The 27279-nt window shown below is 39.5% G+C and overlaps 2 protein-coding genes across 3 annotated transcripts; one reads left to right on the top strand and one right to left on the bottom strand.

Moving 5' to 3' along the window:
* Positions 1 to 850: 850 nt before the first annotated feature.
* On the bottom strand, positions 851 to 15482 carry arhgef5 (Rho guanine nucleotide exchange factor (GEF) 5). Of its 2 annotated transcripts, none has more exons than XM_085471582.1 (15): positions 15041 to 15482; positions 11150 to 14505; positions 10337 to 10382; positions 9561 to 9610; positions 8529 to 8890; positions 7518 to 7678; positions 7034 to 7186; positions 4307 to 4436; positions 4139 to 4213; positions 3903 to 3992; positions 3600 to 3742; positions 3263 to 3406; positions 3103 to 3173; positions 2245 to 2349; positions 851 to 2147 (listed from the first exon to the last, which is right to left on the bottom strand). In XM_085471582.1, exons 2-15 carry the CDS (start codon positions 14481 to 14483, stop codon positions 2005 to 2007), a joined length of 5007 nt encoding a protein of 1668 aa, XP_085327708.1. In that variant the 5' UTR covers positions 14484 to 14505; positions 15041 to 15482; the 3' UTR covers positions 851 to 2004. The 2 variants fall into 2 exon arrangements, with proteins under 2 accessions (XP_085327708.1, XP_085327709.1); XM_085471583.1 differs by having other exon boundaries at positions 11807 to 14505; positions 15041 to 15481.
* Positions 15483 to 20584: 5102 nt separating this feature from the next.
* Positions 20585 to 26141, top strand: m6pr (mannose-6-phosphate receptor (cation dependent)). The gene is made up of 7 exons (XM_085471584.1): positions 20585 to 20922; positions 22348 to 22520; positions 22685 to 22848; positions 23023 to 23132; positions 23496 to 23644; positions 23730 to 23856; positions 23974 to 26141. The coding sequence occupies exons 1-7, from the start codon at positions 20917 to 20919 to the stop codon at positions 24094 to 24096; spliced, it is 852 nt and encodes a 283-aa protein (XP_085327710.1). The 5' UTR covers positions 20585 to 20916; the 3' UTR covers positions 24097 to 26141.
* The last annotated feature ends 1138 nt before the right edge of the window (positions 26142 to 27279 follow it).

Genomic DNA, 27279 nt, shown 5'->3' on the forward strand with positions numbered 1-27279 from the left:
GTTTAAAAAAAATATGTGGTTCAACTGGAAATTGGGCTATACTCTTGTTTATGCTTGAGCTGTTGGCTTTAACCTCTCTATAGAGAAGACTGAATCTTTAGTGGACATAACGGTGTCTCAATAGCTTCCCTGTCGGCCACATTCCCAAAATTGTCTTTGTTTAGGTGCAGCACCATAAACTAGTCTTAACCCACAAATAACAGCAGCATTATCTTGAGTTTTCTCCCATTATTGGGAACCAACAAGAACACTGCAGCACCATCCTCCAAAACACGACATGAGACAAGCTTTAAATGACCAAGTCAGAGAATGTGAACTCTGACTGTTCAGTGTTGTTGTAAATGTAATAGTGACCTATATGTCATGAGAAGGTTTACTGAATTTAGATTTTTATGACTATGTAGTTGAATTGTGAGACAGTGCCACTTCATCAAAGTTGACTTGTTTCAAAATCAAACATATTTAAGCAGCAACTGTTGCATTAAAGTTTGTTTGAAGACATTAACATGTTCGTAGTCTTTGCTGGTAGTGCTTTGACCCTCACTCCAAATTTGTGGACCTCTACGTGTCACACAAACACACTTGGGTTTGTGTCTTTCCTCAAAAAAGCTGTTTTTTTCCCCTGATGTTTTGTGTTCGAGAGGAATAATAAATTGGAATCAGCTGACAAAGGCTTACATTGAGTCTAAACACTACATTATACTTTACACGAACATGGTGAAAAATGTTAGAATATTAAGTTTTTAACTATGAAAAAAAGAGAACCACTTCCTTTGTGTTTTATTCAATGTCAGCTGTGCTTTTGATCACAGATCACCTCTGACTAACTGATATGTTTTTTTCTTGCATTTTTATTCAGGCCTTCACATTTTTTGCAGTAGGAAAATTCTTTCAGTTTGTGGCTGCAACGAATGGTAACTGGTAAAGCACATAAGCATAATTCAGGTGTTAACTGGATTTGTGTTAGAGTAAGGATGAAGTCACTCAATGTAGCAACTACATTTTCTATTAAAAGTAGGACAACATTTAGAACGTGCAGTTTCTATTGACATTCATTTATGAATCTGTGGTATGTTGAGCTCTCTCTCCACTGTGATATTGCTCAATGTAGCTCACCCAGTCTATCAGCTATAATCATTTGAATGTGACAGAATTATTGCAATACGGATCTCAGAGTTTAAGTCAACAGGAAAATTATTGGTCTACAACAAAGACATGAGTGATAGATTGAGTATTGTTTCCTTAATTTGTAAACCCGGGTGTGCCTGCTTGTAATAATTTATGAATGTAGTATTAAAACCATTTACTTATGTAATTACAAGGCCCAACCTGAAGTACTGTGGCCCACCTAAAAATCAGAATCCTGGCATTGTGTCCGTCTGCTGATGTAGTTCAGCTTAAAATTTAAAAGTTCAGCTTGAAATCAGCCTCAATTCATTGTCAAGTCACACACAATGTTCAAATATGTTTTTATTTCATAAGTCTGCGTTTACTGAAATGTGTCCCATGTAACCTATGAACCTCGTTGTACGTCTTGGAATTGTCTGGCAGATCTCTTATGATACATCTCATGATTTCTCTCCTGCACGCAGGGGCCCATTTTTCAAAAACCGTATATTACAACAACAAAAAATAATACAGATTCCAAGAATAATATTTCTTGGGAAAAAGTCATTTCCATAAGAAAATATTTTTTTAAAACAAATCTACTGATGTACACACAATATTTGTAATGTACTGTGCATAGCAGATAAAAACCATAATACCCACACCCCCTTTCTGGCAGTCTTCAGCAGTTCACTTTGCTGCTTCATGCAGTAAAGTGAATACATTGTTTCAACACATGAAACAAATGAGAGCCACTGCTACACTGAGATGCAATCTTATAGCATTTTGAGCTGCTGCATTGTCCTCTAGAAATGTCACTGAATGTCCATCATCTTTAATCCAGCAGTTCCTGAATCAGATAACTGAGTTTGATCCTTTATAGTGTCCACTCTCGGGTCAGGCTGTGGCTGTGGCCGCTGTCAGTTTGAGAGCATCTGACAGGTTATGACTCTTGACTCTGGAGCTGGCTATGGTTTCCAGATGGGATTTGGGCACCCATCCACGTTGCCGATCAGAGAGCTTCGTCCCTTCTACCCAGTCTGGAAAAAAGGATAGAATCCAACATAAGTGATTTCTTCAAATACTTGTAGGCATTTCTAGTTGGGAATGACAATGAAAGTAATGAGATGATCTTACTATCACTGCTTTCCTGGTGCACCAGAATGACATCAGCTTTTTCTAAGGACAACTCATCTGGCTGTTGAGCAAAAAAAGCTCGGATACATTGCATCTGTTCGAAATCTGCAAGAGGAAAAATGGAAAGGATAAAAGTTAAAGGAAGTTAACACACTATTGTCTTAAAGTTTCCCACTGTTTACATATTTAGGTTATTTGCAGGAGACTGTGGGATGCTGTCTCCAGTACTGAATGGACTGATGTGTGTTTAGACAAATCATCATGCTACAGTTGTATGAATCAAAATCTTGGGCCAAATTTAATGTTTTCCTTTGCAGTAGTCCATCCAACTATGCATCGGCTGACATTGGGCAATAGGTAGTTACATTAGTTACATTAGCATTAGTTAGTCACCAATTAACCCAACAATCGTGCTTTTGGATTATGGGAGGAAAGCAGAGCACCCAGAAAAAATGCATTAGGTGCAGGAACGTCACATTACAGACAACAGACAAGAGTCTTTTCTCCCTTTAAGACTGAGGTCACTTGCCCATACAAGATTGTCTACAATGTTGCATCTAAAGGCCTCTGTTTTGAATGCTAGACTCTCCAAATCTCAGCACTGCTGTGAAAGAAAAATCTGATTTAAAAAAAAATTTCTGTTCCTATTTTTGGTAAACATCAAATGCTTTGCTTTAGCCGGATGTTTAATTTACTGTCATGTACAAATTCATATTGTTATTGATGATATAAACCGGAGAAGAATCTTTAACACACTGTTGGGTTTATTGACTGCTATAAAGGGAATTCAAGGGTTTCACTCACATTTAACCATGAACTAAACAAATTGCAACATCTAACCCAAGGTGAAAACTTTACCTTGTGCACTAGAAAAATCTACTTCAGTATGGGGCCTGGAGAGGGCGGATATCCAACGAAGCTTATCACTCCTGGAAAAATACAAATAAGATGCATCTTATACAAATTTTTATTATGCGGTAAACACTGCAGACACTACTGCTACTATCCAATCTCTTACGGTGCATCAGTCCTGAGGAGCAGGGATTTTTGTGCCATATACAACCGGAACAGATTCTTCTGTAGGGAGTGAAGTTTGACACGACAGTTCTCAACACGCAGCTCTGATACTGGACAGTGATCAATTACCGTAAATCTTCCCCCTCTGCAAACAGCAAGAGAAAAAAAAAAATCACAGAAGAAATGAGACAGCGGAAGGAAATACTGATTACTGAAGAGGTGACGACATAAGACAGTAGATATGAGGGTAACAGGATGAACCAAATGATAATGAGAGAGATGCTTAATGCCTTGTGATGGATTACTGTGCATTCACAAAACAGCGTGATTGTTCTTACTCCTTTGGTAGTGAAAGCAGCAAGTAGTCATTGAAGAGGTGCAAATAAGCATTTTTCTCTGTCTCCTTAAGAGAGAAATCCATCAGCTGAGTGACAGGACCTTCTCGAACCATCCTCCGAGACTGGCTAATCAAAGGAAGAGTCTGCAATAGAAAAAATACACAAAGAAAAAAAGGAAGATAAAGCAGATATTAACTGTTAATGCCAAACTATTTAAATGGGGAAAAATTAACTCCAGAGATTTGGTAGTTTTGATTGTTGAGAAGCATACTGGACACATTTGGAAGGTCGTTAATTACCCACCTTGCACTCAAAGTCCACCTTAGCACTGAGAGAAACCAGAGACTCGATGCTTTTCATTTGAGAGATGCTGTCATTACCTTGTTGAATAATCTAGAAGAGCGACAAATAAAACACTGATTTCACAACAAGTAGTCTTGAGATATTCCGCTTATTTTTAGTAACTGTAATTTTGCTATTATTTGTAAATATTCAGTGAATTTAAAAAAAAAAAAAAAAAAAAAAGTGTGTCGCTGTACCTTCTCCAGTTGTTTTAGAGCTTTGATGGCCTGCGTTGCCTCCGCCGTGCCGCGTGTTGTTCTCTTGACAATATTCTGGACAGAAACAGCATGAATGTGTTCAGGTGACAAAATAGCAAAAAGGACCAAACGTCAACTAAAACTGCTGCAGAGAGCTTTCATACACACCTGGACCAGCAACTTAAGTCTTGTAATCCTTTGGAAGGGAAGCACAAGGAAGGAGCGAAGAGGAAGTCTCTGACAAACAGCATTCTTCTCTATTTTCTCCACGATCATTTTAAACCTTGGATTCTCATTCCTGGAAGGAAAAGAGAAATTTTAACCATAAGTAGACAGCGAAAATTTCAGAAGAAATTTTAAGTGTGCCTATGCCGGACTTTATGTCCGACTTTAACCCGGAGAGGCGCGATTGCAGATGCTGCTCAGGTGGGTCCACCTCCCCTGCAGCGACACTGCAGACCACACCCCGCCACACACATCAAACACGTAAAATAAATATTTATCCAGATATTTTGCAAATATTTATTTTTCATTTTTTGCAGCATAGTGCTTTTTCCCCAAATATTTTTAAAATTCAGGTCAAGGCGCAAGTCAAAGTAAACTGTATTTTGATCTCTCCTATATGCAGCGCAGCATACAGAGAGACAAGAGGACGAGGCTGCAAGTACATCACAATTTTGCATTCACTATTCTGTTTTTTGTTATTTTTACACAGCGTTCTGATTGATTGACAATGGTCTACAGCCAATCTTTTGCATTATTATACAAACTTTGGTTGTGAGATTCAGATAATTATTTAATAAAAGCTAGATATTAAATGAGAATAAGAAAGAAAAGTATTTCTTTGTGCCCCCCTTTCCTTTTTAATGCCCTATCTGGCCCCCCTAGCAAAAACTTTGCCAGATCCGCTCCTGCACAGTTACCTGCTGTCAGCTGTAGAAAAGGATCCTGGTGTTATTTGTCTTTCAGAAACCGTTCATAACTTCCCTTCAACTCATTCATGTCACCTAAAAGGTAAACCTGTTTCTCCATCACCTGTTCAGCTCTGATGATTCAGTAAGGACATCTCCTGGTTTCATCTTCATGTTTCCCCTCTCACTAGGATATCCAAACCGACATAATGACCAGCAGCTTTTACAGCTGTGGCTCCAGCAAACATCAGCTGATACTAGAAATTAATATCAAATAAATTCTAACAAAAGCTGATAAAGCTTAAACGCGCTGCTGTTGTTTAGCAGGATATCCGTTGGTTTCCTCTTTCTGGCACAAAGTGGGCGATAAACAAACACGAGAGAAAAGCCGATCAGCTGATCATTGATCAGTTTCATGATTGAAGTTACAACAGGCGAGAGAGGGATAGAATGACAGCACAAGAGGCAGCTGTGCAGCATAAAGACAGAATAAATCCAGCTTTGTGTCTCCCCCCCCATTCTAGCTGAAGTACGGGCCAAACTGTGTTCCTTTTCAGCTCAATACGAAACAGTAATATTTTCTCTGAATGTGGGATGATTCCGTTTGTACGGGATGGTTGGCAACTCTACTAACTAACCTTATGAATAAAATAAAGTTCAACATCAGTAACATAGCACGCACACAGCTGTATAGAAACTCTGTCATGCTAGCTAGCACGCAGTACGAGTTATTGTAACTGATTGTAAAAAGTCAGCACAACGAAACTAAACTACACCTAAACTTGGTTTATATCAGACCCAGATAGACTCCAGGTCAAAACTTCTCACCTGAAGTTAAGTTCACCTGACACTCGGACCGGTGGCCCTCGGGTCTCTGCTTGTCCTTTGTTTCATAAAACGGCTGGCCTCTGCTGGAGCTCCGCGTTAGCCACCACCAAAGAACTGAGTTATTTTTTCACATTGACCAGCATCTGGACAATTCACCACCTTCTACTGTTATACCATTATTAAAATGAATACATAAATCATCGGCCCATAAAAATGAAAAATAAGTCCATCTATGACACAGAGTCAACGAGAAAGACCGGTGTTTGTGTGTGTGTGTGTGTGTGTGTGTGTGTGTGTGTGTGTGTGTGTGAGAGAGAGAGAGAGAAAACGACATCCAGAGAGTGAGGTTTTCTCGCTGGCTTTAGTTAGCCAGGATCGTTGTCAGACAGCCCGGGCTAGCTAGCTAGCTGTCTAGCTCTTTGCAGAACGTCAGAGCACTTTTGCTAATATGGGATGTCTTGATAAAACGAGCAGATATTTGAAGTTAACATCTGGCAGATCCACCACATTTCACTGAATAAATAAATCAACGGCCCATATAAACAAAAAATAAGTCCAGCTGTGACCCAGACTCATCACGAAAGGGTGAAACGAGAGAGTGAGCCGCCCTTGCTGGCATCCAGGCCGGGCTGTCGCTTGTCAGCCAAGCCGCACTAGCTAGCTAGGGAGTTAGCGGTCAGGCGGCACCAACGACATCTGAACACTGTTGCTAATATGGGATGTATTGATAAAACGAGCAGATATTTGAAGTTTACACAGCAACATTCTTGCCTGAAAATGTCTTAAAAGTTTATTTTGTGACCTAGAAACAGTAATAAGAGCAATATAAAAACAAAGTAGTGGCCGCCATTGTTTGACTCGGCAGAGGCGTGCTATGAATTGTGGGATATGGAGTTTGCCACCAAGCATCCACCCTTTCCATTACCTTAACTAATGAATAGTTCACGCAATCTAAAGAATTCCAATGGTTCCTGAAAGCAGCGGCGGCATACCGTCAGTACGGTAATCCAAATAAGGGTAGACAGGCGTACCACTCTAGGCATACCACTAGAGAGAGCCAACACACCACAAATGAATAAATAAAAATAAAATAAAATAAATAGATACAAGATTTTAGAATCAAACAGAGGCAACACAGCATGATTCAGTGGCTTACATGAGTCTCTGATAAGTTGCATCCTGATAGGACTGGTTGGTGAGGTAGGGCACATAGGCTTTTCTGAAGAGCGGACACTGCCGATAAATGATGTCGCAGACGGTGAAGTGCATTACATCTGATTCCACCCGCTCCTCCAGTTTTGACAGAAAACTAAAAATCACAAAGCAGCATTTTTTTTTAAAACCAATGACTTCAAACTTTGTGCCTGCAAAGCACAATGGGCACAAGAATATCGATGCATGCCAAAACTATTACTATATATTAGTACACCTTTATTATGATGAGTAACTACAATCATGTAACTGATAAGAAGAGGTTTTTGAGCAAATGCATATTTTAATAATGAATTTGATCCAGACAGCTTTAATCTTAAATTTAACAAAAAGCAGTAAATGACAGGCTTTAGTCTCATAGCTGTATCTAAATGTAAAGACAACTATTTCAAGTAAATGCAAATGTATAGCAGAGTTATAGTTCTGACCTGTGGCTAATGGCACGAACATCAACCAGCCTTGAAAAGAGCCAGTTCTTGTCCTGAGTGGTCAGCTGCGCCCCCAGCTGTTTAGACTTGACAAAGTGGTCAACGACAATTTCCAAACTCCGGCAGTAGGAAGCTTCTGAGGTAATAACTTCAAACCTCACCTTGAAACCAAAATCAAAAGTGCGAACGTTAAGCATGTGTCAACTGCCCAAAAACTGCAGCTAATAACCACACTGCTGTCAGTCTGCTAGAGGCTGGGAAATTTCCAAGGAGCACAATTTCACAACAAGTCTTTGGGAGTTTACAAGGAAAAATGCACATGTTTATGCAACTGAATATTCTCGCAAGAGATGCACATCTGCCAGTAAAACGTAGAAAACCCGGAGGGTTAGTGTGGAATAATACAAGGAATAATTTAGACAATTTGAGTGGGCATAAGTGTGATGCAATGATAATGAAAAGCTGATTCACGTAAGTCACGTGACTTCCTATAAACAGTTTTTAAAAAGCTGACAACGTAAAATGCAATCTGAGCACTTGTATGAAACATTGAGCAAAAGGAGCCGAATCACTACAATCTTAAGAAAAACTCAAAAGAAACAATGAGTAAGTCTAGAAATGTTAAAAACGGCATTTAAGTATCTGGAGGAGTCTGAATTTCCACTACGCAAAAATGTTTTGCCAGTTTTTTCCCCAGAAATGCAAATACAGACTGTTACACTGATCCTTAACATTTACACATAAATATCAAATTTACAATTAAATCAAGCTCAGAAGCTTAAGAGGAAGTCTGTAAGGAAAGTCACAGATAACTGTGATGCAAACAGCTGCTATTAAGACAGCCCATCTATGAAAAAATGACTAATAATATTACTGCTATTGATCATCTGATGGAAAGTTACTTGCATAATATTCCTGCTCCAGTGAAGTCTAAAGGAAAATGCATGATTTGTGATGATTTTTATGCAATCAAATGCCGACCCTTTCATATGTGGATTAAGTCAAAGTTACCTCTTGTAGCCGCCTCTGGTCCTCTGTGAGCTCATCTAGCTCAGCACTGTTCCTGACCCCCGGCAGATCTCGCCACAGCGAGGACGACTGTGAGATTGACAGACGTGGGGAAGAAGCTCTACGTTCACCCCTGGGGCATTCAGGGAGATGCAAGCTTTGGATAGGGAAAGAGCCTGTGTGGGAGAAGGACTTGGGATGTTGTTGTGGGGGAATGGGAGGAAGAGCTCTGCGGGCAGGAGGAGGTGAGGGAAGAGGAGACGAAGTTTGGTCCTCACTCACAGAGAGGAATTCAGAACGAGCCTGACGCAGGATCTCAGAGTTCTGGGCTGCCTCACTGTATTGCTGATAGAGTTGTGCAGCATCTGGGTGAGAGGCAGGAAGAGAGACGAATAAATAAAGAGTGCACGAGAGAAAAATAAGGTAGACATTTTTTTTTTAAATTAAAAGGAGCAAAGGAAAACAGGCCAGACAGGAACAGCACTACCCATAAGGAGCTGTTTGCATTTGTCTTTGCATTCCAACAAGTATGTGTGTGGAGGCAAAGTTGTAGAAGCAGCTGTGTTTCCTCTCAACATGTTAGAAAATATGAACGCTTGCAGAAACACGCCTGTGACTTTCAAATACACCGGTATATACAGTGCAGCCAAAGACACATTACTGCCCCATTTCTCCCAATATCCATTTCATAATATCATTAGGCAAAAGGACCACTGCCATTTTAGATCTTTTAAGTCATCATTTATAAACGTGACAAGGCACTAGTATACAGCACTCGAAGTTTATGGCCTTTATAGTTATAAGCCAATGAATCACACACATTCGAGGGAAATACTCAAGTTGCATCACACTTTTCCCGACTGTAATTAGAGCAGAGTACAACCTGTCACTTTGTTACCGACATACTGTTGCCTTCTTCCAATGAATCATCGTAAGAACTGAGTTGATGTGCTCGGCTTGTATGTAAAGTATATATAATGGGCTACTTTAAAAAGGTAAAGAAGCAAAAAAGACAGGTAGAGCAGAGATACTCACTGTAGAACCTTGAATTACTTTTCTGTCTTTCGATTGTGCCCAAAAGATTCCTACAGCGACAGGAAGGAAATTAAATATAAGAAATGTGACATGACCTATTTGCATTAATGAGTAAATTATAGGCATTTCTCTTTTATTAATTTACATTACGAGTGACCTTTCACTGAAATATGTACAGTACTTAACAAATTTATTAGACCACCACAGCCGCCCTAACAGCATTTGCCCAAATCCTTTTTTAATGCTTCTGTAATATCCAAACCTTTTAATCAAAATTATATTTTTAATACTAAAACGAATTATTGTGGCTTTCCACCAATGTTCAAATTTACTGTTTTACACAAAAGCAGAAAAAAAACAGCACAGTAAAGCATATTATTATTCTTTGAAATGCCAAATTAGTAATTTAATTACATTCATTAACAGAAAAATGATTATATATGCTTGATTACTTAATTGATATGAATTAATTGATAGCTATTCTGAATTTTCAGAGAACTGCAGAGTGCCAGTTCAAATTTGTTATTTGCCCTAATAAATAACAATATACCCTTTTTAGTTTTAAACACAAGCTGTCTAATAAATTTGTTAAGCACTCCCAAACTCAAACAACACAGTTAAGACAAGTTAAGACAAGACTGTTCTTAATATCAGGTACATCAAATGTTTAAAAAAAAAAAAAAAAAAAAAAAGAGCATATATATGTGCATCTGTACACACACACACACGCACACACGCACACACGCACACACAGTATATGTGACAGTTATTCTCACCTCAGCCCCATTTCGCTCAAGCTTTTGCTCCGATCATCCTCATCATCTGCAATATAAAAGTATCCATTTGTTGACACATTGTACAGCAACATAGTTGCATTTAAATAGGCAATAATTTAAATAAATAAGCTGGTTAATTTAGTAAGCTTGATAAATAACTGAAGAGATTAGTGTGTCCAAAGCTTATTTCTTGTGTCTTTCTTGTGGCTCAACTGTGACTTTTTAACTCCTGCTCTGGGTTTTCCCGGGGTAGGAGTTTGTCCATCTCCACCTACTCTTATCTCCTCCCACTACCTGTATACTCAACATTGACGTAGTTTCCAATGAAGGTAGCGTTTTGTGCTCAGATCGGGGTAATGATAATGAAGTCTGCCTATGATCTGAGGTCCCCGTGACTGATTCAAAATAAATTAAATTAAATTTAAAAAAATTATTTAAAAAAAAAAAAAAAAAAAAAAGGAGCAAAAATAAAAGTAAAGGCTTCAAGTAAGTGGAAATGACTATTAAGTAAAATTCATTTTAAAAAAGTAAATAAACCAACACAGTCGTGAAGCATCATTTGGTGCATGAGTAAATCCTGAGACGTTTAAATCTAGTTTCCTCTGAGGTCAGTCTATCTTGAAATGTCATTGATTAAATGATTAAAATTTCATGCGTTGCCATTTGATTTGAAAGAGGAAAGACGTTTTTTTTGTTTTAAAAAAAATGAGTAAAAAGGAGGGAGGTGAGGTAACTATGCAGCTTTCCTGGAAACATTAGGACTGAACTGAGAAGACAGCCACAATGTTTCCATCCTCAACCTTCTTTCTTTACCTGTTGCATAAAATACTCTGGTTCTGCGATCCCTTCCAACACCTTCATCTTCTTCCACGTCTACATTTCTTCTTTGAGTTGTTTTATGGACTCCCTTTCTTCGAGACGGCACTTTGGAACCCAGTTTCTGAGAACTGTAGGAGCTCTCCAGATTCCCTACTTGCCCTTCTGCCTCTACGCAATTCACCTCAGTCAGTTCTGGTACTATCACGTCCACTGCATTAACCCTATCTTCAGGCTCCCTTCCTTGTCTTTCTTCTTCACTTTCATCCCTTCCATAGTCCACCCCCTGGCTCTCACCCTCACTAGAGGGGCACAGGAGCTCAGACTCGCAGTCATGATAAAGAATAGGGCAGCTGTTAGGCTTGTAAAGGGTGTTGTTCGCACTTAAATACATCTCTGCTTCCTTCTCTCTGAGTTTTTCTTTTTCGCTTTCTTTCAAATTAACCTCATCGTCTTCAGTTTCACTGACTGTCACCTTTATGTCTGACTTTCCTAACTGAACTTCACCAGAAGGCTCTAAAGTTGTTTTGTCCATGCTGCAATCTTCCTTCCTTTCTGATTCTAGCGCCGTGTCAGCATGAGTGTGTGTATGCGTTACAACATGCATAGCCGTGAACTGGTCAGCATGCATGTGGGCTTGGCTCTGCCCCATACCTCTCGCATCGAACAGCTCTTCCAGCTCTGGCTCTAAGTCATCTTCTTCCATACTCAGCTTAATCGCAGGTACCTCCCTTGTTTCTTCTGCAACTTCCTCTTGTGGCTTGGCGTTGCTGGTCTCAGTCTGGTTGGCAGCTGGTTGATCTTCCTGGGCCTCTGTGCTTGGTTCTTCCTCTGAATGTCCCAGGATCTCACGGACCACATTTTTAGCCCATTTAAGGTGGGGGGCTTGGGAATGCCGCTTGGGCTCCTCAGACACACTCCATGTCCCACTCAGTCTGATCCGAATAGCTTCCACCTCCTCTGGACTCATTCCTGTAGTGTTTATCTGATCCAAGATGGGCTGCAGTTGATCTATCGCTGATTGAGAAATTGGAGTTTGCATCTCTTTTTTGTCTGTTGGCTCTTTAGTTTTCTCTCTCCATTCCTGGAGAAGTCTCTCAGTTTTTGAGTCCTTTCTTCCCATTTCAGAATATGACTGTTTCACTTTACGTCTCATTTCCTTTCTATATTTTAAATTATGAACCGCTGAAGGCGCTCTGGAGTGGATTTTGCTTTCAGTTGCTTCTTCTGTGGAGAGCCTCTCCTCCCTCTGAACTTTATGCTCACTTCCTGTGTCCCAGTTGTTTATCATTGGGTGCTCATCATTTCTACATGATCTCTGAAGCAAGTCTTTCTGAGGCTGCTGAGTGATGTCATCAACCAACTCATGGTGAGTTTCTAAATTCGTGTCGCTTCTTTCCACTCCTCCAATCTGATCAACCTGCAATGGTAAAATATTGCTGGGTTTTGATCGGGGAAGAGTTTGCCCAACCACACAGAAGACGTACTTTGGCTGCTTCTCCTCCCCCTGATCCTCCCCGTCAGCTGTTTCCACCTCCCCCACTGTCCGTCCTTCCTCCCTCTTCTGATCTCCCACAAACCCCTGGAAGCCAGCAGGTGCCTGGGTTCCACCTTCCTGGAATTCCTGACAGTCCCTAAACCCTTCTTCACTGTCCTCTCCTCCACTTGACACGGTCACGAAGCCATCCTCTGTGGATGGCATTTCATTTCTCTCTTTCTTCCACCCTGCCTCACTTCCTCCTTCACTCTCAGAGGGTGGCCAGTTATTGCTCCCATTCTCATCCTCTCTGTCGTCTACGACGTTGTCTCCTTGTTCATCCTTTTGCCAGCTTTCCTCAACCCCTGCATCATTGTCAGACATATGTTCCTTCCCTCTCCTGATTTCCCCCACACTCTCCTGATCTGCACCGACTCCCTCCTGTTCCCTCTGTGCGTCTTCCCTGTACTCGCTTCTCCCCCCCTGCCTTCTTTCACAATCTGGTTCCTCTTTTACTGGTCGCCCATCTCTTCCTCTCTCCGTCTGGGAGTACATACTCATCTCTCTTTCTCCCCGTAGCTCTTTCCGCTCTGTGTGCCTGTTGCTGTCTACAAATTTGTCTGTGCTATTCTTGCCCCTCTGTGGCTCTAACCACATCCTTCTCTGCTCTGGCATATTGCCAGTCTTTTCTCCTTTATCGCTCTCTTGTCTCTCATTTCTTATTTGCCTTTGACTTTTATCAGCAGTTCTGTCTTGATCCCTCCATGTTTCTCTCTCTCTTTTCTTTTCAAAACTGCTGTCTCTCCTTGATTCCCGTTCTTCATACCTGTCCCTGTATATTCTGTGTCTCTTCTCATTGTCAGGATCACTGCTCCACTCTCCACTGCTGTGAGCTCGTGCTGGCGGACCGGGAGCCCACTCCTTCGGTGATCGACTGTTCCTGCCTGTTGCATCAACTATTCTAGTACCAGCTTCTTTTCCCCTCTTTTTCCTGTCTCTCTCAGGCTCGTACTCTCTTCTGTCTCTTCTATCTTCCTTTAAGTCTCTCCCACCTTCCTTGTCCTGCCTGTCAGTTTCTTTCCTTCTTTCTTTGTCTCTGTTTCTGTCTCTATATCGCTGCATTTCTCGATCTTTGTCATTTGCCATTTTGCCCATGTAGTCCCCCTCACTTCTGCTGTATTGAAGTATCAGCTCCTCCCTCTCTCTGTCCCTCCCTCTTTCCCTCCTCGGCCTTCTCTCATCATCATCACCTTCACTCCTGATGTCTCTCCTTTTCTCTCTTCTTCTTGCATTCTCATTCTCCTTTCTGTCTGCATAGTTCTCTCTCTCCTTTCTTCTGTGCGGGGAACCCATTCTTACCATTCTTCTATCCCAAGATTCATCCACCTCTCTTCTGCCGTCTTGAAACCTAATATCAGACAACTCCTGATATCGTCCCCTCTGGCGTAACTTCTCATCTTCTATGTATCCTCTTCCAGTGGGTTTCCCCTCATCCTTTTCTCTGCGTCTACCCTCATATCTTTCCTTCTCAACCTGGAATGTCCTCTCTCTTTCTTGGCCCCAGACATCAGTCTCTGCTTTTTTGGGGGGCCTGTCATTCCACCTCCTTTCCCCTCTTTCTTCATCCATCTCAGTGCAGAATCTTCTATCAGGACTTGTAAGACCTTTTTTCATTCTGGGAAATGTGTCACCTTTCTTTGTCGTGCGTTCTAGCTCTCGCTTAAACCAACCAGTCATTGCTGGTCTGGGACTTGAATCCAGGGGGATTTTTCCACCTGGCTGAAGCTTGTGGTCAGACCTGCTTGTTTTTGTTAAAGTGTCAAAGAGGGTCCAACTGGGCCTTTTGGTCCCCATAGTACCATTGTTATTGGAGAACCTAGAAAAGAGCAGTCAGTGTCAGTCTCGAAATTGCATTGCATTAAGATTCAAACCAATATGTCAGATAAATGACTACGATATTGACCAAATTAAGTAAAGTATAAAGCTTAATAAAAATTTGAATGACTATTAGTGACATATCAATCATCTGGAGAGCCACAGCCTCTAAAATGTTATAACTTGGACAATAATCTGTGCGTTTTCTGTCTGCATTTTTAACAAGTTTTGCACTTTAAACAAAAATCAATGACAAGATCTTTTTTTAACAACAGGAAATCAAGAAGCAAGTCAGTGGAAGAAAGGGACACCCTTTTACAGTATTTAAGAATGCATTAGAGACCTGCAAAGAACAGCATACCAAAAGCAGCCTTCGAGAAAGCAAGGCCCAGTGACACATAGGCACGGCATGTAGCATGCAAACCACATCTCGCAGCTTAACCAGATCTAAATCTGTCTTCAAAGCAGAAGCAATTTACAGCGTGGTGTTTTTAATCCATCTAAAATAATAATAATAATAATAATAAACAACTCACCTGAATGTTGTATCCGGTGAAGATCTGGTCTCCTCCTCCTCCTCCTCCTCCTCCCCAGCTCAGCTCAAAAACATGGGATTGCACAACACAGAAAATTCCCTCCTTGCGTTCACATTATCAGATTGACCCAAGAAAAAGTTCTCCTTTTTTAAAGAATACATACATTCAGCTTTAAATCTCCTCTGGCTTTTCCTCTGGTGAGAAGTTAATGTTTACGCCTAAAATGTCTTTGCTGCCTCTCCCCCACCTCCCGTCTTCGCTCAAATTCCCAAACAAGTCTCAACAGATTGACACTTATCTTTGCCCTCCTTTTTCTCCCAGTCTTGTCCTCGCAGTCGCTGAACAGGGAGACCTCTCATAAATCAAGCAAAACTCGAACCGAGTGCGTCCACGGCTTCACTCCTTCACTCCCGTGTTCCGCCGATGAGATCGCCTCTGTGGACCCCCCGAAAAAAAAAAAAAAAAAAACCCAAAACAAATCACACAATACACAACTCTCTACGCACTCCTGCACCATTCCTGTCTCACACGAAGTACAGGAAGCACACCTCCTTGGAGCGCCTCTCTTGGATCAGTGATTGGTTGATATGCGGTAGTCGGGTGTGTCTGCGCTACACACACACACGGACACACACAGCCAGGTAAGGGCGCTGAAGGAGAGTGGGGGAGGGGAGGAAGAAAGTAGGTTTGAAAATACTAACTTCTTTGGAGCAAAGCAAACAGAGGCCTAGTAAAACTTGCCTGCGTTCCCTGGAGAGGTTGTACAGAGGGAGGCAGCAGGGAGGGAGAAACACCAACTGTTCCTTATGATTTAAAAAGAGAGAGAGATGAAGCAATCACAGAGGGGGAAACTAAGGGAGGGGTGATATGTGAGTGATTTGTATAACAATGACAACTTTACTATGGTTATTAACTACTGAGAAAGCCTGACATGAAAGCTCTGAAATGCTGTGACTCACTCTCATTAGCATTGTTAAATAGAAACCCACATGATTACTGTCACACTGCCCTGTTTCACAACTTTGTTGCACTTTCAGCTGCGCTCAGATTTTATGCACTTGCTAACCGAATTTGCACAACACCACGTTTTTTAAAAACAAAAATACTGTCTGCTACACACACACACACACACACACACACACACACACACACACACACACACACACACACACACACACACACCTGGCTAACTGCAACAGATCCAACTTCCAAGAAGTAACTACACCCCATGAGTCAACTTTACTGCATTTTACTTAAAGCTGAAAGGTGTTTCTTACACTTTGCCTTTCCCATTTACTTTATAACAAGGAAATCCGTTTACTTTAAAATCTGTCAGATGATTTTATATACATGGCCACACCTTGTTTAAATGACTTGTTCAGCACTCTGTCGTTTGAGAAGATTTTATCACTGTCAGATTTATGTCCAAAAGTAGATTCTGTTCATCTGGACGTAGCATTTTCAGTGGGAGAAACGTTTTGTCACTTATCCAAGTGACTTCTTCAGTCTCAGCTGATTGCAGCTTTCCCCAATCTTATAAACAGATTTGTGCACTACCTATTATATTAGGCATGCCTACTCAGCGTCTCACCAGTGAACTACAGGATTTCATTGCATTTAGGCATGTAGAAATGCTGACAACCTGAAGTTCAAACTGAGCATCAGAATGAGGAAGATGGGTGATTTAAATGACTTTGAATGTTGGATGGTTGTTAGGACCAGACAAGCTGGTCTGAATATTTCAGAAGCTGCTGGTCTACTGGGATTTTCGCACACCAACATCTTTAGAGTTTACAGAGAATGGTCTCAGAAAGAGAAAAAATCCACAGAGCGACACTTCTCTGGGTGAAAATATTGGTGTCAGAGGAGAATGGTCAGACAGCTAGGGACGACAGTAACTCAAATAACCACTTATAATGATAAAGAGATGGACTAAAATAGCTGAAGACCACACCGAGTGCCACTCCTGTCAGCTAAGAACGGGTAAATTCCCGTTGGGACAACATAAGCTTGGAGAAATGTTTCCTAGTCTGACGACTCTCAATTTCTACTGTGACATTCAACATGCTGTAAACAACATGAAGGCATGGATTCATCCTGCCTTCTATCAGTAGTTCAGGGTGGCTGATACAACAGAGAATGAACAAACCAAATAGTAAGACAGAGTTCTTTAAAGCAAAAAACCTGAATGGAAAGACTAGTCCATCCAGCTCATGGTCCATCACTATTCAAAGGTTGCTATAATGTGAGAAGTACAGAAAGCAAATTATAGGATTCCTTGTCGGGGATTGGCTGCATTGCACAAGCTAATGAGGATTAAAATCCACTGAAAACTCAAAGACCCTCAAAAACAGTCATATCCGAGATGCATTAATCTCATGTCACTAAAATCTGACCAATAATCTAAGAGAAGTAGTGATTTTTATGAAAGTGGAAACGTATTCATAAAACAATTGATACGCTCTTGACCTTAATTTAGATGCAAGTCCATTAGGTGATATATTGTGTGAAAGGTTAACTAAAATCTTACCAATACTGCAGGAAGAGTAGCAACTGTGAAGGGCCGCCTCGCGAACATCTCAACAAGTGTTTCAACCAGATGAGCTAAAAATGACATTTTAAAAAAGGATCTTGATAAATGCTCAATCATTCAGGCAAGGAAATTCCAGAAAGTTGATTCTGTTGATCTGAAAATGCTACATCCAGATGAACAGAGTCAACTTTCTGATATTTCTGAAAATGGTATAAAAAAGACGGTACGTACAATGTAAATGAAGTCAAAGAGCCTGATGTAGCTGAGCTAATCAGAGCATGCAGGAATGAAAGAGCTCTTATAGCACACTTACTGGTCTCAAGCATAGCGAGTGCAGCTTATTACCTTTTAGTGAAATCCAGCAGAATGCAACAGACACTGAGGGCCATAGATTCTCAAACACACAGTCAGAGATCAATCTAAAAATACTGAGGGAAGTGAAACAGTGATCAAGGTGTGTGTGTGTGTGTGTGTGTGTGTGTGTGTATATATATATATATATATACATTGTACGAAAGCTGAGCAAGTCCATACTTGACCACTGTTACTAAATGAATTTCAAGTTCATGGTAATTTTAGAGGCTATTGTTTAGTTTACGCTAGAGTAGTGTGGGGGTTAATCTGCCTTTCAAAACACTGAGTAATGATTATATTTCAGTAACCTCAGTTATGCCATCTTGAAATGGAAATCTGTGTTGTTGGTCTACCAGTCATCCACAAGTAAACATTCTGACATGTGAAAGTGAAAGTACACTCTCTTTCAGCTCTAAGGTTTTACTTATCACAACATATTAAAAATTACCTGTTCGTTAGCATGTTCTCAAATTCTCTAAATACAACCTGACATTAACAGCAACATATGACATATTCCCCCATCCTTATTTAACAAAATGCAAAAGCAGCTTGTGAGAAACTACACCCCATGATTCAGTCGCTTGTAGAAGCACCTTTGGTGTCAATAACTTAAAATAATTCTTTTCTGTATGACTTTATGAGTCTATCATTTAGTTGCACAGAAATTTTGCCACAACTTTACAATGGTGCTTCGGTTCATTGAGGTTTGCAGGCATTTCTTGCACAGCTCTATTAAGGTCAGACAGATCTATTGACTGGACCATTGCAACACCTTGATTCATTTCTTTTTCAGAACTGGGATCATTGCCCTGTTGTATGACGCAGTTCTGGCTAAGATTAAGCTTTTGAACAGCTGCCCTTGTACTTGGCTCAAGAATGCTTTGGTATACAAAGGAGTTCCTCGTCGACTCAGTGACTGCAAGGTGCTCAGGTTCTATGGCTGCAAAATAAACCCAAATCATCATCGCTCAACCACTGAGGTTGACAGGTGGTGTGAGGTTTTATGATTGTTTTTTTTACCAGAGTGGCCTCAAACTTCTAGTACACTGTTGCATAGGTTTTTGGGTTTGTTCAGTGTTACAATGCAGCCATGTTCATTACTGGGAAATCGACAGGAGGAACGTGCCGAACAGGCCAATGACAACATCTGTAGACTGTGCTAATCTGACATGTAGTTACTTTTCTTGGGAGGTGCACCTATAGTCACAATCCCTGGGTAATTAAAACAATGAGATACCAGATACAAGTTTTCTGATGAATTTTCTTGATGTTCAATCCTTTTATTGATCTCTTTTTCAAACAGAGCTGAAAGAATGTCTAAAACATCAGAATCAAGGCATCTGGGATAAATGTCTTGAGCTAGGTCCTTAAAAACTTTTGGGGTAAATATCTGACATATTCATGTCTCTGAATATGAATTCTCAGGAATGTAGCTCAGGCTAACACAGAATGATGGCTTGCTTGAACTATAAATATTTGGATGTCTGATTTCCAGCAGCAGATGTCTATAGTAACCAAAATTTTGCAGGCGAGGAACTGATATTTTCATCCAACTTCATTGCAATATTCATCAGGTATGATACCATGTGCCAAGCCCATAACACCCTTTTTAGATAGACAAAGTTGTTTTAATTCCATTTATGCATGCTCACTCCCCAGAAAGTAGTTTTGTTTTCCAATCAAGAAGGTGAATTATTTTTATTGTTCGGAAATGTTTTCTTAATTTTGATTCATTTCAGTGTTTTAGTCTTTTTAATGATCATGATAGGGAAGTAATACCATACAAATTAAAATACTTATTGTCGGCAGCTGACTGGCAATCATGTAGAGTCTGAGTCACAGTGAAAACCTTCACCACCTGACTAAATACTGAAACTGAAATTATTTTTTATACTTAGTCAAAAAATTTTTTTTAGCTCATTTTAAATTAAAGCAATGTTGATTTTAATGTAATTTTTACTACATTTAGTAAATTTGAAAAACATGTATTTACATAAATTCATCTTATTAGATTGTCAGGTAAATGAAGCACAAGACAGTATTGTGTATTATGACATATTATTATTAAAATTAAGTAATTTTCTTTAATTATGATTTCTTTACCAAAATATGTTTTTTGGATCTAAATCATAGAAATAACTCCAAACAATGTCACATGTGACATTGTTTGAACAAACAAGAATTTCCACTATGTAGTTATAAAGATAATATTTGCTATTTATATCAGTGATCAATTAAATTTACAGGTTTTAGTTAGATACATTTGTTTGAATAATAGTTGTTTAATTCTGTTTAGCAGCGCACACAAAACTCCACATTATACCATCAAGCGCATTTATTCATTTGCTTACTTTATTTTATTTATTTTAGTTTTATTTTATGTATTAGTTATGCATTTATTTTATTGTATTTATATGTATTATGTATTTATTATTCATTTTTTTGTTTATCTTGTTTATTTACTTACGTATTTATTTTATTTATTATTGTATGTATTAATTTTTTTTGCCTGACATAGAAATACCATGAATGGTGACGCTGTGACTTAGTAAACCTTTCTGTGACGCTTGCTCCCCTGTCAGCTGACGCGGGTGTGCGTGGCCTCAGCCGCCTTTCATTGGCTGAGTTTCATTTGGACTGTCACATGCGCGTGTTGCTCTGTTTGGTTTCACTTCCGCACTCCTTCACCGCTATCTCTAGCCTGTTAGCCTCTTGGGCACAGTTGAATGGAAAGCGTGTTATCTCTTCAGGGCAGAATTAAAAGGGCGGAAAACGTTGATTAAAAATAATAATATAAAACAGACTCCGCGCAGATGAAGTTTGTTTTATGCGCATATCTAAAGAGTCGACTAGTTGCTAATTGAGTCAACCAGGAAGCGACGTTAGCGTGAGGAAGCTCAGAGCAACTGTTTAAACTGTCAGCTTGTATGATAAACTGTTAGATTTCTCACAAAGAAGATTTCCCCGCTGATTCGCCGTGACGGAAATCATGAAGGTAGGTGTGCAATCCAGGCCAAAGCAGCATCTTTGTCAGAGAAATTATAAACGGACTGTTTTCTCATCAGTAAAACTTATTGCCTCGTGCAAATAGAAGCAGACATTTTGGATGCATACTTTCTTTTCAGGAAAGACTTGCAAACATCGCCTTTCACAACTGAATTTCCTATATCGTTATTGTCTTTTAGTTTAGTGCTATGTTTTATGTCTTTAAATTTTTAAATGAATAGGAAAGTGGGCGTCTCTTTACTCCCCTCTCTTTGTTCAGGAAGCATGTGAAAGGTGCTTCATATTCAAAGTTTAACCACTGAAGCTTTGAGTATTCCCTTGTTTTACCTATTTTTATGAACTGTGGTGTTAAAAAACGCAAACGGTTTGTGGAATAATGCATTAAATGTAAGTACCTGATAACTGAGGTACTTTGTGTTAATGCAAAAACCTGCAACCTGTAACAAGGTGTCAAAAGCATGAGAACTGCCACAGATTCATTTTAATGTACACATTAAACTAACATAACAGGTTCATTGTGTTTTGAAGTGTCAGACGATTATCAAAAAAAGTGCTGCTAAATATTTAGATTTTTTTCTAGATAGCAGTCTTAAAACCCAAAAGAATTCAGCTGAATATAACAGATGATGAATATTCAAATTAAATGAGTAAATATTTGTTTTTAAATTTTTTAAATATATTTCTTTTTCTAGTTTTCTGTCATATGACTATGACATTACCCAATAACTGTTTCAGCTCTTAAAGGGATAGCTACCACACTGCAGTTGTTTCTGCTTCTTATTTGGTTGCTCCCTTTAGAGGTCGCCACAGCACATCTGCTTTCAGCTTAAGCTACCTTTATCTTCTGTCACATGCATGTCCTCCTTCACGACATGCATGAATCTACCCTGTGATTTTCCTCTTTTCTCCTGGCTGGCAGCTCCATATGAATCTAAAATCCCTCCTCTGCACATCACAACCTTGTCTCTCAAACTATCTTTCTAGACCGCTCTACGTCCGCCGTCCCTCGGATGTACTCATTTCTAATCCTGTCCCTTCTGATCACTCTGACTGAAGATCTTAGCATCTTCAGCTCTGCTACCTCCTGTGTGCCTGCTATTTTAGACCCACTGTCTCCTTTACCATCTCACTATAATCATGTAAGCCTTCCCGTTCAATCTTGCTGCTATCCTTCAGTTACAAATTACCCCTGATGCTCATCTCCACTGCCTTTGTATGGTTGACCGCAAGTATTTCAATAATGCCACCGTTTATATTACTGTAATGTAAATGGTATGAAACAGTCTTGCATTAGACAGTTTGTATGGTCTCACAATAAACGTAATCCTACTAACATGAAACAAATAGCAAGCAATCACAATTGAGAATTGCCCATTTTGATTGTTTTTTCTTTATCATCTAACATCTGTTCCAGGTGTTCAGTAGCTGCAGAGGAATCTCGTTCCTCATGTGGATCATGGCATTTCATCTGGTCCTCTCTGTGAGTGGGGTGTATAGTGTGAAGAGCACCAAAGACTGCAAACTGTTATCTCACAGTCCATTACAGCAGAAAGTTCTGGAGCGACTAGAGCCGCTCGTAGGAAAGAAGTAAGGAATGAGTCACTTGTGTACCAGCGTATTCAGTGCTTGTTAGGAGATGAGATGTTTTTGGAATCCCTGTTGTGTTTAATAATATAATTTTATGTTAAAGGAAGAATCTATATGGGCCATGTTTATTTAAATTTTCTCTGGGATTTGTTCTTTTTTGACAGCTTTACAGCTGAGGACAAGGCTTCGAACGAGAGCTACACATATGTGTTCCAGTTATGTGGGGATGCAGGGGGTGCTTCCAATGCTGGGGTTATTCAAGTGGACAAGAAATTACAGAAGACAACAGTGATTGGCAAATACACGCATACACAGGCCATTGGAGGAAGTAAGACTATGCAAAATCCGAAAAACATTCTCTTATTAGTTCAGACATGACCGTAAGGGCATGTGCGTGAATCTTAACTGTATTGGAAACTGATAAATAATTCATAATTGCATCATAGCCTGAGGCCAACTCTGAGGAGTAGAAATCTAAATCTTATCAAACGTGTCCTTTCAGGTGACTGGGTGATGCTGATCTACACAAATGGTGAAAAATACGATGCACACTGCAATAAGGAAGAAAGGAAAGCCATCATTATGATCTCTTGCGACAGGAATGTAAAAGTGGTAAATGAAATGTGCAAAGCTTCTAGCCGAGCAGATTTGAGTTTGAGGAAAAAAACAGAAACAAAAAGCAGTCAGCTGCAGCCGTGGCGGCATGTTGCATCAGGTCTGTGAAAATGAAATTTGATCCATGAGGACGCTCTGAATAATGTTTCCGTGAAGCTCAAGGCTTTCCAGACACCTGAAACCAAGCAAGGATATTTACAGTAGAGTGACGAAGACGTTTAATACAGTGGAACACAGAATGAGCCTATTTGTATTAAACAGTAGAGTTATTGAAATAAAAACATGTTATACACATGTTGCATGTTTAGAAAGTTGCACAAAGACACTTTGTATACACCTGTGTTTCACTCTCTCTCCCAGAGTAAGCTGGAGGTGGGTCTGGAGGAGAGGGAAAAGGAGGAAAACTGTTTCTATCTGTTTGAGTTGGACACCAGTTCAGTGTGTCCTGTAATTGAGTCCAAGCTCAGCACTGGCTCCATTATCAGCACTGGCTCCATTATTCTCATCATGTATGTAAAGTCATCTGTTAATTTAATGAATGTGAGAGCTTGTGATATTACAGATGATCAATAATCATAACCTCTCACATTTCAGTGGTTTCTCTCTTCTGGCTGTTTACCTTGTTGGAGGTTTCCTCTACCAGCGGGTGATCGTTGGAGCTAAAGGGGTGGAGCAATTCCCCAATTATGCTTTTTGGGTGGAGTTTGGAAACCTGGCAGCGGTAAGCTAAATCTAATTGATGAACACCGTCAGTGAAAGGTCAGTCTGATGAAATAAAAATAAATAAATAAATAAATAAGGACAATTGTTTTTGTTTTTTTCTTCGCTGTGCTTACAGGATGGATGTGACTTTGTGTGCCGGTCGCGCAAGCGAGAGGAATCGCCAGCTTACAGGGGAGAGGCTACAGACAATTTACAGGAAGAGCCAGAGGAGAGAGATGACCAGTTGCTGCCTATGTGACCTTAGTATGTTGGGACTAAAATCTTCACCGTGTGATGCAGTTTAATCGGTTACAGCTTATCAGGCTGCTTGTAGACACAAGTCTGTTTTCTTGTGGGGGGGTTGTGAGTGAATTACGTCAGTACTTGCTAATTCTGTGTTTATTCCAGACTTGTGCCTAGGGCAAAAAAATCTTTCATCTCCCTGTCACACAGGAGGGCATGTTACTCATAGGGCTGATGATCATGTCCACACTTTTTACACCGTACGTTTCAAACAGTTGTTTGATGTCAGACAAATGAGTGATTCCTTCAAGAAAGCTATTTCACAATAAAGACTCTTCTGTGAAAATCTGGCAGAAAAGGGAGAATTTGAAGAATCATATTTCTATCTTGTGTCAGCTAAATGCCACATTGTGTACAGTTCTTTTCTGCTAAACGAATGCTTTATTTTTTTTCTCAGATGTTGTTGGTTTGTCACGAGCAGAGGGGTGTACTGAAAAGCAAATTCAATATAATTGCTGGGGTTGTGTTAGCTGGCTTGATAAAAGCCTAGAAGCCCCGATAAGAGATAAGGGTTACAATGGTGGTTATCAGTTTTCTTCATTAACTCAGGCTTTCTGCTTCATGCTCTGTGCAGTTTTAGATGCGTCATTTAACTCTTTGACTTTACAAAATCGATCATTTGAGCTCCGTCTAATCAGGTGATACAGATCTATAAATAACATGCAACACTGCAGCTGCAAAGGAAACGAGAGTAATGCTGCCGAAAATCTTTAATCTTGTGAAGTCACGATCATTACACGCACACTTATCAGTAAATGAAATAGTTTACCTCATAATATATTTATTTCACCTCTGCTGTTGATTTCTAATGTGACAAATTACACCTCTTAAACTTTAACACACTCCCACAGCCTAAAGAAAGCATCACTTCAGTTTGTCGTCACTTGTAAGATAAATTACTTTTATTCATTCAGAATTCTTGGTGTAACAGTTCTAAACTTTGTTCCAGTAGGTGGAATTCTAGCAGATTAGGACCAAAAATAAAGACATTTATAAAAGAAAAATTGAATATTCCAGTTAGAATCTGCAGTGCTGTTTTAGAAGTGTCTCAACAGGTTTTATATTCTGGATAAATGACATTCCTACAGCAGAGAATCTGTATTGCAGCTAAAGCTTACTGTAAATAAGAGAATCAGTGAAAATGTGGCTCTTCAGTTCAATTACAAACCGAAAGGCTGCGCAGGACCAGGCTACGTGTATGACAGTAGTTAAGATGCTAAAAAGAGAGTGAATGAAAGCCCAACATACCTCGCTAACCCATTAATCTGGCTTCATAGTACACCCCTCTGTGTTTATTTGGGTTGAGCTTGCTTAATGTTCACAGGCATACAAATAAATGTGTGTGCAGTTTAAACAGTTATTGTTTAGGTTAAAAAGTCAGGTTTGTAACATGTGAATGTAAATGTTTAAGTACAGGGACTGTACTTACAGCCTTACCACACATTTAGAAATCAGTGCAAACAAACCAAAGTTGAACTGAATTTGATTTTTAGCTGGGCGTCGTCCTTTCTCACATGTTGCAGAGAAGCTTAGCGCTAAGATCCCAGTCAGAAGGTCGGCTGCTTGACTGAAATCTGAGCTCCACGGTTTAATTTTTGTCAGAGGTCAGTGGTGCTGACGCAATACCAACGAAATTTGTGGTGAGGAGCAAAGCATCCAACTAAAATTCAAAATTTAATTCACTTAATGTATCTTTTGTCATTTAAATGTGATGAGAATTTGAAGGCAATTATATCTGAATTCTGCTATTTATACTTATTCAGAAATTGTCTTCTGTGCTTTTTCATGAAATAATCAAATATAAAGGAATATTTACATTTTAATAATCACAAAACAGTTTAATAATGAACATTATAGTGCTTAAACGCTGACCTGCTTCTTGATGTGGTGAAATTGACCCAAAGCGCAGAAACAGTGCTACATGTACCCACCTTACTACTATAGACTCATGTTCAGGCTGCAGTAGGAGATACATAAGATAAGATAACTCTTTATTGTCATTGCACAGTCATACATAGTACAGTAGTACAATGAAATACGGCATACGGCAGCAATGAGGGTACTTCATTTTCAGTACTCTAGTTGTAAAAATGTTACACTTTTAAACTTGGGATTTATAATATTTTTACATAAACCTAAACATCAGTGCTGCTAAGGACTGAACCAGGCTTTTTTTTTTTGAACAGGACATGAATGTTATTTTTCTATTAATTATCATTGAGTTACTACTTGTATTCACTGTGAGCACTGATATTTGGTCTTTTTCGCTTTTGTGTTAACACTGAATTTTCTTTGCTTAGTTCACTGGTCTGAGGTTTCATATGATTAATGTTATGTTTGGCTAAAAGTTGACACAAGTCACAAATCTTTGTTTTTTTTTCTGATTCTATTAAAAAGAAATGATAAAACTAGTTTATGCTGTGATAACTCCATAAACCTATGTGCACTCATCTTTTAGGATTTGATGGAATAAATTAGGTTATATTAGAAATAATGGATTATATAAACAAATGCATTCATAAACTAGAATAGTCATAAACCTTGTATTAAATTAGGTGCAATTAAGCGCTTATAGTGATAAACTGTTGTTAACTAACATGGAGAAAGAGGCTCAGACATGACCAATGTTTATTCTTGAGCACACATCTTTTAGCAGCTTTCTTGTAATTTTTAAGTAGCCTTCAGGAATAGTCCTCCAGGCTTCTTGAAGACATTCAAAACTCTTCTTTAGGTGTTGGGTAATTTTTGCTCCGTTGTCAAAATAATCCCGCACTCCTTCAGTAAAATTGAGGTCCAGGCTATGGGGAGGTATGTTTTCACTGTACTGACGGTGTTTCTGGGAACACTGTGAAGATTTAGGCTAGGCGTCTTTTTATGCTTGAATCACTAAAAGGTTAGTGTATGACTCCTAGAAAATATAAAGAAATGAAGAGTGTCTTTTGCAGAATACTGTAGTTATCAAAAGTACTTCTATTCATTACAAAGGTTAGCTCGCTGTAAGTTTTTAAAAAACATATAAAAACTAATTGCATAAATCCCAGTTTGTTTGCCAAAGTACACAAATAGATTTCGATGCAGTTTACACACTGAAACAGTAGGTGGCTCCGTCCGTCTGTTAACAATGGTTTACAGTCTTCCA

The sequence above is a fragment of the Copadichromis virginalis genome, linkage group LG11, assembly GCF_057382275.1.
Source record: "Copadichromis virginalis isolate Kocher_CV1m ecotype Utaka linkage group LG11, C_Virginalis_male_GT1.1, whole genome shotgun sequence".
Taxonomy (NCBI): Eukaryota; Metazoa; Chordata; class Actinopteri; order Cichliformes; family Cichlidae; genus Copadichromis; species Copadichromis virginalis.

Coding starts and splice junctions, on each gene's coding strand:
- arhgef5 (XM_085471582.1), bottom strand. CDS start 14,483: ATGGGGACCAAAAGGCCCAGTTGGACCCTCTTTGACACTTTAACAAAA. Junction 7,187..7,517: donor GTTCGTGCCATTAGCCACAG/GTCAGAACTATA, acceptor TGTGATTTTTAG/TTTTCTGTCAAAACTGGAGG. Junction 2,148..2,244: donor GCACCAGGAAAGCAGTGATA/GTAAGATCATCT, acceptor CCTTTTTTCCAG/ACTGGGTAGAAGGGACGAAG.
- m6pr (XM_085471584.1), top strand. Junction 22,521..22,684: donor GAGCCGCTCGTAGGAAAGAA/GTAAGGAATGAG, acceptor CTTTTTTGACAG/CTTTACAGCTGAGGACAAGG. Junction 23,133..23,495: donor GCGACAGGAATGTAAAAGTG/GTAAATGAAATG, acceptor TCTCTCTCCCAG/AGTAAGCTGGAGGTGGGTCT.